The sequence below is a fragment of the Neoarius graeffei genome, chromosome 8 (assembly GCF_027579695.1).
Source record: "Neoarius graeffei isolate fNeoGra1 chromosome 8, fNeoGra1.pri, whole genome shotgun sequence".
NCBI lineage: Eukaryota > Metazoa > Chordata > Actinopteri > Siluriformes > Ariidae > Neoarius > Neoarius graeffei.
This window is the reverse complement of record NC_083576.1, coordinates 13,205,988-13,223,733: the sequence shown is the minus strand read 5'-3', so window position 1 is coordinate 13,223,733 and position 17,746 is coordinate 13,205,988. Positions and strand designations below refer to the sequence as shown.

At 40.9% G+C, this 17,746-nt stretch overlaps 1 protein-coding gene across 5 annotated transcripts in view; it reads right to left on the bottom strand.

Moving 5' to 3' along the window:
- The window catches only part of prom1a (prominin 1a), a 191,928-nt gene extending 175,319 nt beyond the window's left edge, over positions 1-16,609 (bottom strand). For all 5 annotated transcript variants that reach the window (XM_060926840.1, XM_060926841.1, XM_060926842.1 and 2 more), the window contains exon 1: positions 16,221-16,609. In XM_060926840.1, coding sequence (XP_060782823.1) covers positions 16,221-16,449 — 229 coding nt within the window. In that variant the 5' untranslated portion in view covers positions 16,450-16,609. The remainder of the gene's footprint in view (positions 1-16,220) is intronic.
- Between the last annotated feature and the right edge of the window lie 1,137 nt (positions 16,610-17,746).

The following is a 17,746-nucleotide window of genomic DNA, read 5'->3' as shown; positions in this document are numbered from 1 at the left end:
ATTCTACATTGTTAAAATTGAGAATATATATCTCCACAACACTTCTGTTACGTTCTGACTTTGGCATATAAATATGATTTTATTACATCTCAGAAAATTCAAGTTATCTTTTAACGTATCATTCATTAAAGATTACATGTTTTGTGACCTGATGGTAAAAAAAGAAATGGTTTTAGGTGAATTTTTAAAAATAAGTTCATGTCCCCATTTCAGTACCCATAAGCGTGGAATCACTCATATATATATATATATATATATATATATATATATATATATATATATATATATATTAGTGCTGTCAAGCGATTAAAATATTTAATCGCGATTAATGTCGCGACTGTCATAGTTAACTCGCGATTAATCGCAATTTAATCGCACATTTTTGTCACATGAAAAACCATTGTAATTCTCTTATCAGCATAAAAAAGTGAATGGGCTTGCTCACCGTTCGAACTACGGGGGTACTCGGGGATCCGAGATCCCCTGAAACAGACATGAGATCCCTTGAAAACATGATTTGGGAAATTGGGGGGGGGGGGGGGGGGGGGGTGTCTAAAATATTGGCAAAATGATGTTTATTGACATAGCAATCATGTGTAACGGGAAGCATTTGCATATCCGAAGTGAGCACGCGATGGAGAGCCGCGCTCTGAGACAAGCGCAAGCACCCCCCCAAGGGAAAAAAAGGGACCCCCCGAAAATATCGGCATAGTTCGAACACTGGTTGTACCAATGCTTTTTTTATTGCAGAGCATAACACGTCTTGTCACAGCCACTGCAAAGTGGGGCTGGAGCCGCCGATGGGAAAACGAAACCTAAACTGCGCACCGTAGCTCTTCGGGGGAGGGCAGAGGACTCTGGCTGTGCGGGGCGTAGTAAAAAATTATCGCCGTTAAAATTGAGTCAAGTTAACGCGTTAATAACGTGACATTTTTGACAGCACTAATATATATATATATATATATATATATATATATATATATATATATATATATACACACACACACACACACACACACACACACACACACACACAGTGCTCAGCGTAAATGAGTGCACCCCCTTTGAAAAGTAACCTTTTAAACAATATCTCAATGAACACAAACAATTTCCAAAATGTTGACAAGACAAAAGTTTAATATAACATCTGTTTAACTTATAACGTGAAAGTAAGGTTAATAATATAACTTAGATTACACATTTTTTCAGTTTTACTCAAATTAGGGTGGTGCAAAAATGAGTACACCCCACAACAAAAACTACTACATCTAGTACTTTGTATGGCCTCCATGATTTTTAATGACAGCACCAAGTCTTCTAGGCATGGAATGAACAAGTTGGCGACATTTTGCAACATCAATCTTTTTCCATTCTTCAGCAATGACCTCTTTTAGTGACTGGATGCTGGATGGAGAGTGATGCTCAACTTGTCTCTTCAGAATTCCCCAAAGAAAATAATTTCTTTACACCACAAAGGTGAAGGCTACAAGAAGATCAGCAAAGCTTTACTTATCAGTCAGAATACTGTAGCAAAAGTGGTACAAAAATTTAAGAAAGATGGAACTGCAACCATCTCACAGACACGTCCAGGTCATCCACAGAAGTTAACACCTCGACAGGAGCGTCTTCTGATGAGAAGGGTTGAAGAAAATCAGTATGCAAATTCATTGCAGTTATCTAAAGAAGTAGAAAGCCAAACTGGGGTGACTATTTCCCGTGACACAATATGGCGTACACTGCAGAGGAATGGCATGCATGGATGCGGTTCACGAAAGAAGCCTCTCCTAAAGCCCAGGCACAATAAAGCCAGCCTAGAGTTTGCCAGGGTCCATGCTGACAAAGATGAAGACTACTGGGACTCTATACTCTGGAGTGATGAGACCAAGATAAATGTTTTTGGAATTGATGGCTTCAAAACTGTATGGCGTCGCAAAGGTGAGGAATACAAAGAAAACTGCCTGGTGCCTACAGTGAAACATGGTGGTGGCAGTGTCCTTATGTGGGGCTGCATGAGTGCTGCTGGTGTCGGGGAGCTGCATTTCATTGATGGCATCATGAATTCACAGATGTATTGCTCTATACTGAAAGAGAAGATGCTACCATCACTCCGTGCCCTTGGTCGTTGTGCACTTTTCCAACATGACTAAACACACATCTAAGGCCACTGTTGGATTTCTGAAGAAGAACAGGGTGAAAGTGATTCAGTGGCAAAGAATGTCTCCTGATCTGAACCCAATCGAACACCTATGGGGAATTCTGAAGAGACAAGTTGAGTATCACTCTCCATCCAGCATCCAGTCACTAAAAGAGGTCACTGTTGAAGAATGGAAAAAGATTGATGTTGCAAAATGTCACTAACTTGTTCATTCCATGCCTAGAAGACTTGGTGCTGTCATTAAAAATCATTAAGGCCATACAAAGTACTAGATGTAGTAGTTTTTGTTGTGGCGTGTACTCATTTTTGCAGCACCCTAATTTGAGTAAAACTGAAAAATGTGTAATCTAAGTTATATTATTAACCTTACTTTCACGTTATAAGTTAAACAGATGTTATATTAAACTTTTTCTTGTCAACATTTTGGAAATTGTTTGTGTTCATTGAGATATTGTTTAAAATGTTACTTTTCAAAGGGGGTGTACTCATTTACGCTGAGCACTGTACATATATGCGCCAAGGATGGCTCACATGACATAAAATAGTTCCACCAATGTTTCTTGTGACATAAAAAAAGCAAATGGTGTGAGTCAGTCATGGTATATCCTGGACATACCATGAACTGACATCACAATTTCTAGCTCTACGGCCGACTCGAGTCACAGCGGTGGCTCTGCGAGCATTTCTGGGTGTGTAGCTCTACGCATCATGATACGATAACCTCCTTTCTACTTTCACCACATGTCACAATATCATCCGATGTTTGCGGATGATATTGTGATATGTGGTGAAAGTAGAAAGGAGGTCGAGTTGGGTTTGGAGAGATGGAGGTATGCATTGGAACGAAGAGGAATGAAGGTGAGCAGGAGCAAAACAGAATACATGTGCATCAATAAGAATGGGGATGAGAGTGTAGTGAGGATGCAAGGAGTAGACGTAAAGAAAGTTGGTGAATTCAAGTACCTGGGGTCAACTGTGCAGGAAAATGGGGGCTGTGATAGTGAGGTGAGAAAGAGAGTGCAGGCAGGGTGGAGCAGTTGGAGAAGGATTTCAGGAGTCATTTGTAATAAGAAAGTCCCAGCAAAAGTGAAAGGTAAGATGTATAAGACAGTAGTGAGACCAGCTGTGATGTATGGATTGGAGACCGTACCCTTAACGAAGAGACAGGAGGCAAAGTTGGAGGTGGCGGAGTTGAGGATGTTAAGGTTTGCGATGGGAGGTCGAACAGGATAAGGGACGAGCACATCAGAGGGACAGCACATGTGGAGAGCTTGGGAATTAAGCTAAGAGAGATGAGACCGAGATGGTACGGGCACATCCTGAGAAGAGATGCAGAGCATGTTGGAAGGAGAACGTTGAGGATGGAGCTGCCAGGCACACGAAAACGAGGAAGGCCAAAGAGGAGATACATGGATGTGGTGAGAGGACATGAAAGTGGCAGGTGTGGTAGAGAAGGATGCGGAAGACAGGGCGCAATGGAGACGAAAGATCCGCTGTGGTGACCCCTAATTGGGAGCAGCCAAAAGAAGAAGAAGAGCTCTACGTATCATGATCATGCCTAGCAAGGCAGGCGACAGCATGGAAATATAAATAAATAATAAAAAAGGTAAAGAAAAAAACGACAGCATGGTATATTGTACATGTAACGGTCGAAGGTCGCTCTGACGTAAACAACAAACATGGCTGCCTCCAATGAGTTTATGCCAAGATTCACTCTCATAGACTAAAGTTATAAGCTAACACTTTTAAATTTGTTTCAAAGTTAACAAATTAATCCATAATTTCAACTGGAGCCTCTCAGTGCACGCTATATATTTGATTACTATCTAATGAATGAAGTTAATGATTTAGCAGGCTAGCATGTAGCCGTTAAGCTGTTTATACCAAAAATATAATCACAGTGGAAGAATAAATGAGCTAAACTTGTTGGAAACGTCAACATTTTCCTCAGATGTGTTGACAAATTGCCAAAAACAAGACCCTACAATGAAAACTACACTGAAATTAGAGTTAGCATAAAGCGCCAATTAGATTTCATAGGCTATACCATATTGAGAACAAACAAACAAACAAACAAACAAACAAACAAACAAACAAACAAACAAACAAACAAACAAACCGCATCATTTGTAAACTACAGAGTTGTCAGAAAATGGAAGCCATGAAATGCAAACGCTTTTTAGAAAAACTGTGGGTGGTAGAAAAGGGCAACTGGACTTGCTTGAAGATTCTTGAAAACGTTTCACCTCTCGTCCAAAAGGCTTCCTCAGTTCTGTCTGACTAATAGGGAGTATCAGATATTTATCCTCTCCTGGATCAGAATCAGAATTTTGATGACCAGCTCATCTAAGGTGTCCTGAGGCATCATGTTGGTGTGGGTCGCTGGAGGCTGGGTGTGAATGGCGAGTCATTAGGGTGATCAAAGGATTGCCCGTTAGGGTGATCAATGGCAATCTGACTCTCTCTGTCCTCCTGTGAGTCCCCGAAAACAGCTGGGTCCTGGCTGTCTACAAGGTGGTCTTGGACACTCTTCCCAGACGGCTGGGTGTACGCCAGGACCCAGCTGTTTTCGGGGACTCACAGGAGGACAGAGAGAGTCAGATTGCCATTGATCACCCTAACGGGCAATCCTTTGATCACCCTAATGACTCGCCATTCACACCCAGCCTCCAGCGACCCACACCAACATGATGCCTCAGGACACCTTAGATGAGCTGGTCATCAAAATTCTGATTCTGATTCTGAGCCAGGAGAGGATAAATATCTGATACTCCTTATTAGTCATACAGAACTGAGGAAGCCTTTTGGACGAGAGGTGAAACGTTTTCAAGAATCTTCAAGCAAGTCCAGTTGCCCTTTTCTCCCACCCACAGTTTACTATGACCTGGATGATTGAGAATCTTCACAGACATGCTTTTTAGAAAAATACTGATCAAAATGTTGATTACGTAACCTTCTGGCACCACTGCGAATTACTATGAATGTTAGCTGCAAAACAGCGTTTGTGGATGTAACTCCGTTTTAAAATAATTTAAATATTCCAAAACACTACACCAGACTTATGATACTTTATATACTACTTTGCCATAATAATTAGTACATTGATATGCATTTTGGGGCGTGGCTACACAGAGACACAGTGCGAATAGGATCATCTTTATACACGGGTGAATGGAAAGAAGAAAAAAAAAGAACGAGGCCATCCATTCTCTCTCTGAATACCCCTTCATGAATGACATCTCGCCAAATCTCTCACAGCTCCAGCGCTCAGGAGAATCTAGGCCGGCCGGAAAAATCCAAAACGCTCACAATTATTTTGTTCTGCTGCTCTGAGAACTGCTTATTGGACATTTTCTTGTACGTCCTTATTTGGATGCAAACTATAAATGAGCTTGGAACGGACTTACTAAAAGCCTAGATGACAGGATCATTTAGGATGTAATAAAAGTGTGTGAGATTGCATGTTGCACTAGTATAAGAGGGGAAAAAACAGATGATGAAGGAATACATAGCAGCAACACACTACAGAAAGAAAAAAATAGGTGAAACCTACAGTAGTTTGTCGGAAATTAAACTTGTTTTTCTACCGGTCAATAAACATCAGAATTAAAGGGGAACTGTAGGCAATTTTTTCATTATCAAAAGTCTAGTTCTCTCATTTTATTAAATACAGGAATGCATTTTTGATCGCTATTTTGTCACTGCTATAGCAAGTTATGAGTGTTTGAAATATGCTATGTGATACGTATATCAGTCCATATGTCAAAGCGATGGCCGTAAACAAGATTCGGCAAGACATCGTAGGATGGAAATAAAACGTGCAGCGGAAATCAAAGCGACCAACATCTGCCAACGTTCCCTGTGTCCGAAATCGCTCACTCATTCACTACTCCCTATGCAGGGAATTACTATATAGAGGACTATATAGCGAGCTCATTGGTAAAATGAAAAAACACTTTCGGACACTACTCTGTCGTGCTGGTATTTACGCAGGGTTTCCCATACATAGACCATTGTGTGGCGCAGCGCCACACAATGGATTCCTATCACCACATAATCAGACTCGCGTAATAAAAAAAAAAATTCCATTGTGTATCTCCGTTCATTCATAGTGCTCTTTCTTCTTGTTCTCGTTCACGCACACACACAGACAGAGAGCGACGGAGAGGCGTGTACACAGGTCTGCCGTTGCACATGTACCCGGTGTCACGGTCTGATCGTGTGCTGGTATAAATTTACCATGCGCAGACAGATTTTTTTTTCCCGGTCAACTTCCGGGAAGTCTAGACTGGTGGTAAATTCAGACCGTGACACCGGCCTTATTGCATTATCCCGTTTATCCCGCTTCAGCATTCATGCAAGTTATTAATAATGGCTTGACATTCACAATAAATAAGGATTTCCCACTAGCCTAAATAAAAATGTTATACTCGCAGGGATGCCTAGTTGATGCTATCTGAAGCATAAAATCTGAATATTTTAAGAAACAATGCGGTAGTTGAGATAGGCTACTGTAGGATGCCCATAGGCTAATAATAACGTCATATTTATTTGACTATTAAATTTTATTGACTCTCAATGTTTGCTGCTTTAACTCAGATGAGTATTGAAAAGTTTTTTTCTGAATTGCGAGCAGGATTTCTCAGCTATGAATAGGGTAAGCACATAGAAATTCAGTATTCCTTTGTATATTTTTTTTTGATGTAATGGAAATTTTTAGTGCTTTGATGAAGAAAACGTACTTTTTTATCCATAGATTAAAACAGACCTCAGGAATAGGCTCCAACGGGAACACCTGGCAGCCCGCTTACGAATCTCCATAAATGGTCCCGAACCCAATGACTTCCCTTACGATAGGGCACTTGAGTTTTTTTTCAGGAAGCCATGCAGAATTAAATGTTCTGATAGGGCATGCAGGCTTTGCACCAATTAGGGTAATGCTTTTTCATTATTGTTAGTTGCCTTGGTGTTACCTTAAATGGTTTCTTACATCTAATTATGATATTTTATTATTATTATTATTATTATTTTGTTGTTACATTATACTATTTATTTAATTTTAGTATTGGTCGAGGTAAGTGTTGAGTTCAATATTTAAAATAAAAACCTCCAGCTTGTTTTTTGCAATTTATTCCTTGAATGTCAACTAAAGAATGATTGAAAGATTGCCACCAAAAAGGCAAAAAACTAAGGTAAAAAAATTCAATTTTGGTGAGTAATTTTCATAAATTTAAAAGACAGGTTTTCCACCAACATCAAGCCCAGAAAACTAATGGCCTGCCCTGTAATGTAAAGTTGGGTCGAGGAATGAAACCAGGCAGGGTTCTGGTAAAAATTGTTTTAGCTGTCTTCTCTTAAAGAACTTAAAAGCATTTAGATTGAACTGAATAATCTCAAATGCTTCTTGTAGCTTTAAAATAGTCCCAGCAGGTGACTCTGAAGAAAAATACTGTGTGTTTGAACACCGCCCGCTGTAAACACTTTGCATACACCCCAATGACCGACTCCACCGACCGCCCCGACACCGCCGCGCACGATTCCCTCATCAGCACAGCGGAGCACCACAAATTGCTACCTGGTCTGTGGGAAACACTGTTACGTCATTACTGTCGCACAATTAAAACGTATCAGATCAGTCGGCTGGTGGGTTTTCAAAATAATAAATACATGCATGTGTTTTAGTGATAAATCCATATTATACTGAGCGCATTTCCCACATTAATCAATACAAAGTACCTGCATCTTTCAGTTGTTTTAAATCAAGGCTGAATGCTTTCTTCTTTGCCGCTGCCTTTTATTAAATCAAATTTGAGACTTTTAATTTGATTTCTTTCAGCGCGACCGCAATGCATGATGGGACATATTGCTTTGGTTAGTGATCATTGTTGTACACTACTTTTCGTGATGCATTGTGGGATACTTTGAGTGCAGTATACAGGGTGTAAATAATCCTCACTAAGGTTTCGGACAGCACTACAAAATGGCGTCCTCACTATATAGTGAATAGGGAGCGATTTCAGACACAGGGGTTGTCAAAAGACGCGCGCGCCGTCTTTCGAATGCTGATGTAATCAAGCCGGAAGTTTTGTTTGGTTTGATAGCGATCAGGAAAGTTTGAAAAAAGTAGGCAGTAATCGTCATTTAAACTCGTTTTTGTGCAATATTTCGTTTGGGAAACAGTTTTCAAAATGGCGGCACTGACACCTGGCTGACACTTGACGTTTCGAAGTCTCGCACAAGTCTCGTGAAGATCGCGCGGATAAGCGACGCCTGCCGTGGACCAAACGGACTAAATTCAACACAGCTAAAAACCGAACAGGCCGATGAGTATAATATTTAAATTGCAATTAGTTGCCAATACGAGTCACGATATAAGGTTACTAAAACTGAAAACGTAATTGAATAACACGTTAATTAAGAAATAAAGCAAGTTTAAAAATGACTTCAGTTCTCCTTTAAGATGTGAACAATTCATATATTTAATGCATCTATGCTTGTGTTTGTGCGCATATGTGTGTGGGTGGGTAGAGAATAATCCGGATCAGCATATGGCATTCCAGATGAACAGATTAGCTCATTAACAGGTGAGACACACCAGGACACAGGCTAATTCTGTACATTATACAGCAACGAGACAGATTTACAACCATCACTGACTCACATCGGTGTCCTTCAGACTCCGCAGTACGGGGGTTTACAAATATTTTGGAGCTAGAGACCACTTATATATATTAGTGCCAGTCAAAAATTGGACACACTCTGAATTACTATGAACGAGTGAGTGTGTCCAAACTTTTCACTGGTACTAAACCATCCTCAGACTCCTTCGGTCCAAAGACCATTATTTCAATTTGCATCATAATATACTGGCTATTTATTGGCGCCGTAGAGCCGTTATTCCTAAAATTCCCAGCCACAGAACATTTTTATTAAAACCCAAGTTGATATTATTCATAGGGTGAATTTCCAGAGTCAGTTTATTGACATTAGGATTAAACCCATTTAATTCAAACATGATAAGAACTATAAGAAGCCAGTAGTAAATAAAATAAGGGTTGTGATTTCCATCACTATAACAAAATCAGACCTGCTGGCTGTTTCAGGAACCCCTGTGGCAAATCAGAAACACTGTAGGCGTCACAATGTTTCAGACAGCACCACATTTATAACAAGCAGCTCACAGGAAGTAAATGATGAAGTTGATTTCCTTCAAAAACAAACATCTGATTTTTTTTTTTTTTTTGGGTTCCTCAAACAGATACAGTACCTCGTGTTGAGCAATTCCAGCGTTATGGACGTGACACTTGAACTCAAAATGGCAACAAATGACCCAGTGCATGTTTTATTGTCTCCCAGTATTTAAACAGGTGTTGCATATTTTAAGGCTGTACCATACTGGAGAAATGATAGAACAAGAACAATTCCCATAGTACATCTAGGGCATGCCAGAAAATGCCAATAAAAGATGCGTTATGGATGTGACAGAAAAAGTATCACTTTTCTTGGGTGACTGTACATTTTTATCAAACTCTGTGAAATTGTAAACCTAATGTCGAAATGGAGATATCCATTTGATAGAGGGGTCCAAGGTGAATATTAAAAAATCTTTGTTTAAAATATTTTGTATTTCATGCAGAGTTTCGGAAGGAAAAAGTCAGCGTTATGGATGTGACGAAATTCCGTTATGGATGTGACGTGTTCTTCTTAGATTAAGATCTAAAGATCTGAGGCCTTCTTGTTAACGGTATACTGTTACACAGAGTGGTTACAAAGGTTAGCAATGATATGACACTATAGACCCCTTTCACTGACGTCACCTGAAACCGGAAGTAAACAGACCCTGCGCCATTTTGGAAGACCAACAAACTCGTGATTAGGGGATAATAACGGCAGCGGTATGTGAACCCACGAGAATAAAGTGGAGTGGCAAACGACTTAAACAAACAAATCTGAGCTGTTTTATTTATGATTTATTGGCCCAACAGTAGACTTGAAAGAAACGTGTGAGACTTGGCAAAAAACTGTGGATATAATGGATAAGTCTGTGCATGATCTGCGGACACTTTGAGGTAAGCAAACGCAAGAAATTCAGATTTAAAACATGCTAAATTGGCCCCAAGTTGATAACTGTATGAGGAGCAAGCCTCCCAGACTTCTACAATTTAATAATGATAATAATTTAGGATGGTTTGGGGCTTGCTAGCTGCTGCCAGGTTGGTTGTTGAGTAGCCTGACTTTTTTTTTTTCTTGCGTGTGGTATCATTGTTGACGCGAGGTTGTTTTTTGAACATGCCAATGCGGACACGATTTCCCCTGATGAGTTATGACTTCAGACGCGATGCGTGTGTGGAGCCCGCGTGATATGTGCGTAAGATAGGCTTCTCATGTGTTTGGAGATCCGCGCTCTGAGACAAGCGCAAGCACACACCTCCAGGGAAAAAAAGGGGCCCCCGAAAATATCGGCATAGTTCGAACACTGGGTGTAAACAACAAATAGTTTACAATGTCTGGGTAGCAAACAGATGGCAGAATTGGTGTCCGGTCCTCCTTATGTTTCCATTCTCCCTTGCCGCGAGTCTTATCATATGGGTCAAACCCATCAATCACAGCCAGTTTCTCCACATACCGTGCCCTTTCTGCAGCTGGTAATGTACTCACATAACCCGAATTATCATCCATCGTGTCACTTTACTCTCGCTCGTACTTTGTTTTATATTGTGAGTGCATGTACTTGGTCTTCCAATATGGCGCGGTGACGTCATGTGAAAGGGGTCTATACACTATAACTTTTGAGATCGGTCGCAAACCATCATGGAGGACTGAAAGACCTCCATTAGGGTGCATCAGTTGCCCCCTAAAAATGAAAAGTTCCTCCGATCGTGATGCATTTTTGTTTTTATGTTCCTTTTGGTAAGAAAACACACCGGGTGAAATATTTTGACAAAATTCAAAAAGTTTAATGGCGGCACCAGGAGCTCAAAGTTATGGAAAAAGCTGCTATTTTATGACTTTTATGACAAAATTTCGATCACTTTTCATGAAACATTATGGCAGCTTATAGAGTATACCAAATATCTTCGATACACATTTTTAGTACATATTCTAAATATATTATCAAGCACAGTTTGAGTTTTAGCTGTTCATTGAATCATTGTTCAACTACTTTTAAACAATACAAATGTATTATGAATCACATTAATGCTTCTCAATCCCTTGCAAAGGTTCTTAACATGATCTCTGGGTCACAAGAAATCAATAAATGGAGTCCAACATTGTGATTCAAACCTTATGCAAAAACATAAAATAACTGTTTTTTGGCAAAAAATGAACCTCATGGTGCCACCATTAGACTTTTGAATATGGTCAAAACATTTTACAGGATGTCTTTATTGGTGAAAAGGAACACCCAAACAAAAACGCATCAGATTTTATGAAAGTGAGGGCAACTGATGCACCCTAACCTCCATCTATGCCCCGACCTTTTATCTTCACTCCAAACACAATTTGGTAGCCACTTAATTTATAGTAATATTATACAGACATGAGTGTTTTACTGGGAAATGCACCACTCGTATTTTTCATACGAGCTCCATCCGGGACATGGAGAACCAAAACCGGGACAAATCTCTCCATGTCACTGGTGAGGAAATCGATGAATTGTTTTGAGAAATTTGGGTACTTTTTCTTTGTGAATGTGTCTATATAATAAAAAGAAAAAAAAAAAAACACGCTGGCTTAAAGATATGAAGTTGATCATCTCGTGTTGAAAAACTCACATTTTTCATATGAAATACATCGCGGACCTGAGGGACATATTTCCCCGATATTTCACTCTGATGACGTCATTCCCGTCATAGACGCGTGTTGTCAAAATGGCGAACCGATTCAAAATTAAAATTCTTTTGATTAACTTGTGTATTATTTTTGTAGATGTGTCCATATAACAAAGAGCATGACACGTCCGCGATATATACATTCATCACTCGAAGATTAACTTCATATCTTCGCACCACCGTGTAACATCCTCTCTATATGGTACCTCTAGGCTGCATACTTTAATTCCTAACAAACCCCGAATTCACCAGCATGCATTACACCACACAACAGAAGTGGAGGCGCAGTAGAAAATACAAGTTTTAGCGAATAAAATATTTAACTGCACAAACCTCACTGGGAGTGTCCAGATTCATGGCTCCAAAGGAAGCCGGTTACTCTACGGGGCAACATTTAACTTCTGATGTCATCTCAAACCTGATTGGTTGAAATGAAGTGATGGGAATACAAACTGTCACTTTTATTGGTGAAATTCTTTTCGTTGCATATTCTTCACATATTAGGAATATGATATTTAAATAATATTGGCAGGCGTCGAGTGGTATATCAGACATATTCCATTCAGCTAGCATGATACTGAATGAGTTGAAGAGTTGTTCAATACCATGCTAGCTGAATGGAATATATCTGATGCACCATGGAAAAAGCCAATCATTATTATTATTATTATTACTATAATACACTCCTTTCGGGTGTTCATCGTATCTTTTTATTTTTCAAAATTCTCTCAAAATCTTCCACATTTAATGAAGCAAACCTGGCGGCCATGTTTGTTTACAAATTGTCCCAGTCACTCACTAGCATGGAAGTTTTACATCTCCAACGTGTGACGTCATGTTGTCTTGACGACCATGCAATATTGTAAACCATATTCAACTCTCATTCTCCATTGGGTAGAGTGACGTAATACACGGAGGATAAGCAATTTGATAACAATATTGCGTGCTATCAAATCAAATGAATTGAACCCACTAGAAGGGAATAGAAATTATATATATGGACTGACCCTAAGCTGGTAAATAATATATTTATTTTTTTCTTTACCAAATTCTAACAGAAAATTAGAGCATCCGAAAGGGAAATCATATTTAGAACAAACCTGCTATTCGGCTTTCTCCTGAAATGTTTGTTGTTGTTTTTTTCTCGTCTTCATCAGGGTAGTAAAACTCACTTTCGTTGTGAACACCGTTGTTATCGCTATCTATCCATCCATCCATTATCTGTAGCCGCTTTATCCTGTTCTACAGGGTGGCAGGCAAGCTGGAGCCTATCCCAGCTGACTACGGGCGAAAGGCGGGGTACACCCTGGACAAGTCGCCAGGTCATCACAGGGCTGACACATAGACACAGACAACCATTCACACTCACATTCACACCTACGGTCAATTTAGAGTCACCAGTTAACCTAACCTGCATGTCTTTGGACTGTGGGGGAAACCGGAGCACCCGGAGGAAACCCACGCGGACACGGGGAGAACATGCAAACTCCGCACAGAAAGGCCCTCGCCGGCCACGGGGCTCGAACCCGGACCTTCTTGCTGTGAGGCGACAGCGCTAACCACTACACCACCGTGCCGCCGTTATCACCATCCATGCTGTGAAATTAATGCTATTATACTGAGAAATCCGAAAATAAATGTTGACAAAAAAATTGCTACTATTTGTTGTTGTTGTTGTGAACGACCGAGTCGCCAAAGGTCCGTAACCGTAAGACCGCTCACGAGCCAATCAGAGTGCAGGATTTGATGGAAACCGGACTGCGAAAAAAAAAAAATATATATATATATATGTGTTATGTACCAGCTGGAAGGTCTGTATGGTGAAATACCGTGACCGAGGTCTTGAAAGTACTGACTGAGGCCCTCTGGGCCGAGGTCACGGTATTTCACCATACGGACCGACCTTAAGCTGGTAAATAATATATTAATTTTTTCTCTACTAAATTCTAACAGAAAACGAGAGCGCCCAAAAGGGAAAACCGAGCCGAGCCGCCATTTTGAATCCTCATTCACGGCTGTAATGCAAATTGCTTCCTCCTCGGTATACAAGTGCACTTCCATGCCAGGAAAAAAACTACATTTTGCCACCTATGTAGTTCCCTATTTATACAAAACTGAGTCATTCAGGATTCAGCCATGTTTTTGCTCAGCATTAGCAAGTTAGAGGTTTTTAGCTTTCTCCTGAAATGTTTTCTTTTATTTCTTCTTCCTCAGGGTAGTAAAACTCGCTTTCGCTGTGAACACTGTCGTTATCACTATCCATGCTGTAAAATTAATGCTATCCTGAGAAATGCGAAAATAAATGTTGACAAAAATTGCTACTATCTTTGTTGTTGTTGTTGTGAATGAGCGAGTCGCCAGAGGTCAGTATCGTAGGATACGGACCCGCTCGCCAGCCAATCAGAGCGCAGGATTTGATGGAAACTGGAATGCGAAAAAAATAAATGTTCTTATTGCATCGAAAATAAAGTGTCCTGTGTGTATAATAATGTATACTGGTGCATCTCAAAAAATTAGAATATTGTGAAAAAGTTCAATATTTTCCATCAGTTATTTAGGAAAGTGAAAATGTTATATATTATAGACTCATTACGCATAAACTAAAATGTTTCAAGCATTTTCCTATTTTAATCAGCATGGCATACAGTACAAAAACATTTAAAAAAAAACATCTCAAAATATTAGAATATTTCATTTCGAGTTTGAGTAAAACAGTATGAACACAGTGTATCTCTCGGTCTAGTTCAGTACACACAACCACAATCATGGGGAAGACTGCTGACTTGACTGTTGTCCAGAAGATGATCACTGATGCCCTCCACAAGGAGGGTAAGCCACAAAAGGTCATTGCTGAAAAGGGTGGCTGGAAAAGGTGCACAAGCAACAGGGATGGCCACAGTCTTGAGAGGATTGTCAAGAAAAGTTGATTCAAGAACTTGGGAGAGCTTCACAAGGAGTGGACTGAGGCTGGTGTCAGTGTATCAAGACCCATCACGAACAGACATCTTCAAGAAAGGGGATACAACTTTCGCATTCCTAATATCAAGCTACTCCTGAGCCAGAGACAATGTCAGAAGTGTCTTATCTGGGCTAAGGACAGAAAGAAATGGACTGTTGCTCAGTGGCCCAAAGTCCTCTTTTCAGATGAAAGTACATTTTGCATTTAATTTGGAAATTACGGTTCTAGAGTCTGGAGGGAGAGTGGAGAGGCACAGAATCCAAGGTGTTTGAAGCCCAGTGTGAAGTTTCCACAGTCTGTGATGATTTGGGGTGCCATGTCATCTGCTGGTGTTGGTCCACTGGTATTTTATCAAGTCCAAAGTCAACACAGCCATCTACCAGGAGATTTTAGAGCACTTCATGCTTCCATCTGCTGACGAGCTTTTTGGAGATGCTGATTTCCTTTTCCCACAGGACTTAGCACCTACCCACAGTGCCAAAACTACTACCAAACGGTTTGCTGACCATGATATTACCGTGTTTGATTGACCAGCCAACTTGCCTGACCTGAACCCCATAGAGAATCTATGGGGTATTGTCAAGAGGAAGATGAGAAACACCCGACCCAAAAATACAGATACGCTGAAGGCCACCATCAAAGCAACCTGGGCTTCAATAACACCTCAGCAGTGCCACAGACTGATCACCTCCATGCCACACCGCATCGATACAGTAACTCATGGTAAAGGAGCCCCAACCAAGTATTGAGTGTATAAATGAATATACTTTTCAGAAGTTGGACATTTCTGTATTGTAAATCCTTTTTATGATTGATCTTAGGAAATATTCTAATAATTTGAGATACTGGATTTCTGATTTTCATGAGCTATAAGCCATAATCATCAAAATTAAAACAAAAAAGGCTTTAAATATTTCACATGTAATGAATATAGAATATATGAAAGTTGAATTAAATTATGAAAAAAAAGGAACTTTTTCATGGCATTCTAATTTTTTGAGATGCACTAGAAAAGAATAGAATAGAATAGAATAGAATAGAATAGAATCGAGCATCCCTGGAGCAGAGAGTGATCAGGGCTTTTCTCAAGGGCTGGGAAGTGAGCCTATGACCTTCTGATCAGTTATTTAGAATCTTACCCATGGCTGTGCCAACCAACCCCGGTCTCCCCTACACATGAGGCACTTGTTTGAAGGAAGGATGCGTGTGGGAGGAATGAAGGGTGTTGGGTCGCAGCCCAGGTGAGCTGCAGCTGCAGGGTTCGGGTTCTTACCTTGAGGGAACGGGTTCGGTTGGACCACGTGCAGGAAGGCGCGCATCATGTTGAAGAGCAGGCCGATCGGTCCGGGCTCGGAATACGCAACGGTTTCGTAAACAACTCCCGGTACCGAACCGAAATCTACCGAACCGGCAGCGGCAGGAGAAGCTCCGGGACCAGAGCCGCTGCAGCAGCCGAGCAGGAGCAGCAGGAGGAGGAGCAGCAGGGCCGGTGTGCACATCATCACAGCCCGGACTGGACCGGATCGAACAGAGCAGAACCAGTGCGCGTGCACGAGATACCGACCCAATTAATCAGTGCGGGACGCAACAGAGAGCCGAGCGCGTGCAGGGAAAACAAAACAGACGCGCGAGAGTCACGTGGTGATTCCCGTCCAGAGGTTCATGATGACCGCAGCACAGGTGTCTCTCTCTCTCTCTCCCTCTCTCTCTCTCTCTCTCTCTCCCTCTCCGCCGCCGTGCTGCAGGTAGAAAGCGCTCCCTCTGGCGGCCGACACCGGAACTGCACCGTGCGCACAAACATTCGGCCACATTCCGCCTTCTTAAAGGAGAACTGAAGGCAAAATTTATATCATCAAAATTCTATTTCTCATTTTATTAAATATCCGAATGTATTTTTGATCGCTATTTTGCCACTGCTGTAGCAAGTTATGAGTGTTTGAAATATGCTCTGTAATACATCAGTCCATATGTCAAAGCAATGGCCGTAAACGAGATTCATTGAGACCTGTGCGAGACATCGTAGGACGGAAGTAAAACATACAGCGGAAATCAAAGCGCGCGCCATCCTTCGAACACTGATGTAGTCAAGCTGGAAGTTTTGTTTGTTCTGATAGCAATCAGGAAAGTTTGAAAAAAGTAGGCAGTAATCGTCATTTAAACTCGGTTTTGTGCAATACTTCGTTTAGAAAAACAGTTTGCAAAATGGTGGCACTGACACCTGGCTGACACTTGTTGTTTCAAAGTCTCGTGAAGATCGCGCGAATAAGCGATGCCTGCCGTGGACCAAACGAACTAAATTCAACACGGCTAAAAACCGAACAGGTTTCAGACAGCACTACAAAATGGTGTCTCCACTATAGAGTGAGTAGGGAACGATTTCAGACACAGGGGTTTGTCAAAAGACGCGCGCGCCATCCTTCGAACGCTGATGTAGTCAAGCTGGAAGTTTTGTTTGTTTTGATAGCAATCAGGAAAGTTTGAAAAAAGTAGGCCGTAATCGTCACTTAAACTCGTTTTTGTTCAATGTTTCATTTAGAAAAACAGTTTGTAAAATGGTGGTGCTGACACTTGACGTTTCAAAGTCTCGTGAAGATCGGGCGGATAAGCGACGCCTGCCGTGGACCAAACGAACTAAATTCAACACGGCTAAAAAACGAACAGGTTTCAGACAGCACTACAAAATGGTGTCTCCACTATATAGTGAGTAGGGAACAATTTCAGACACAGGGGTTGTCAAAAGACGCGCGCGCCATCCTTCAAATGCTGATGTAGTCAAGCCGGAAGTTTTGTTTGTTTTGA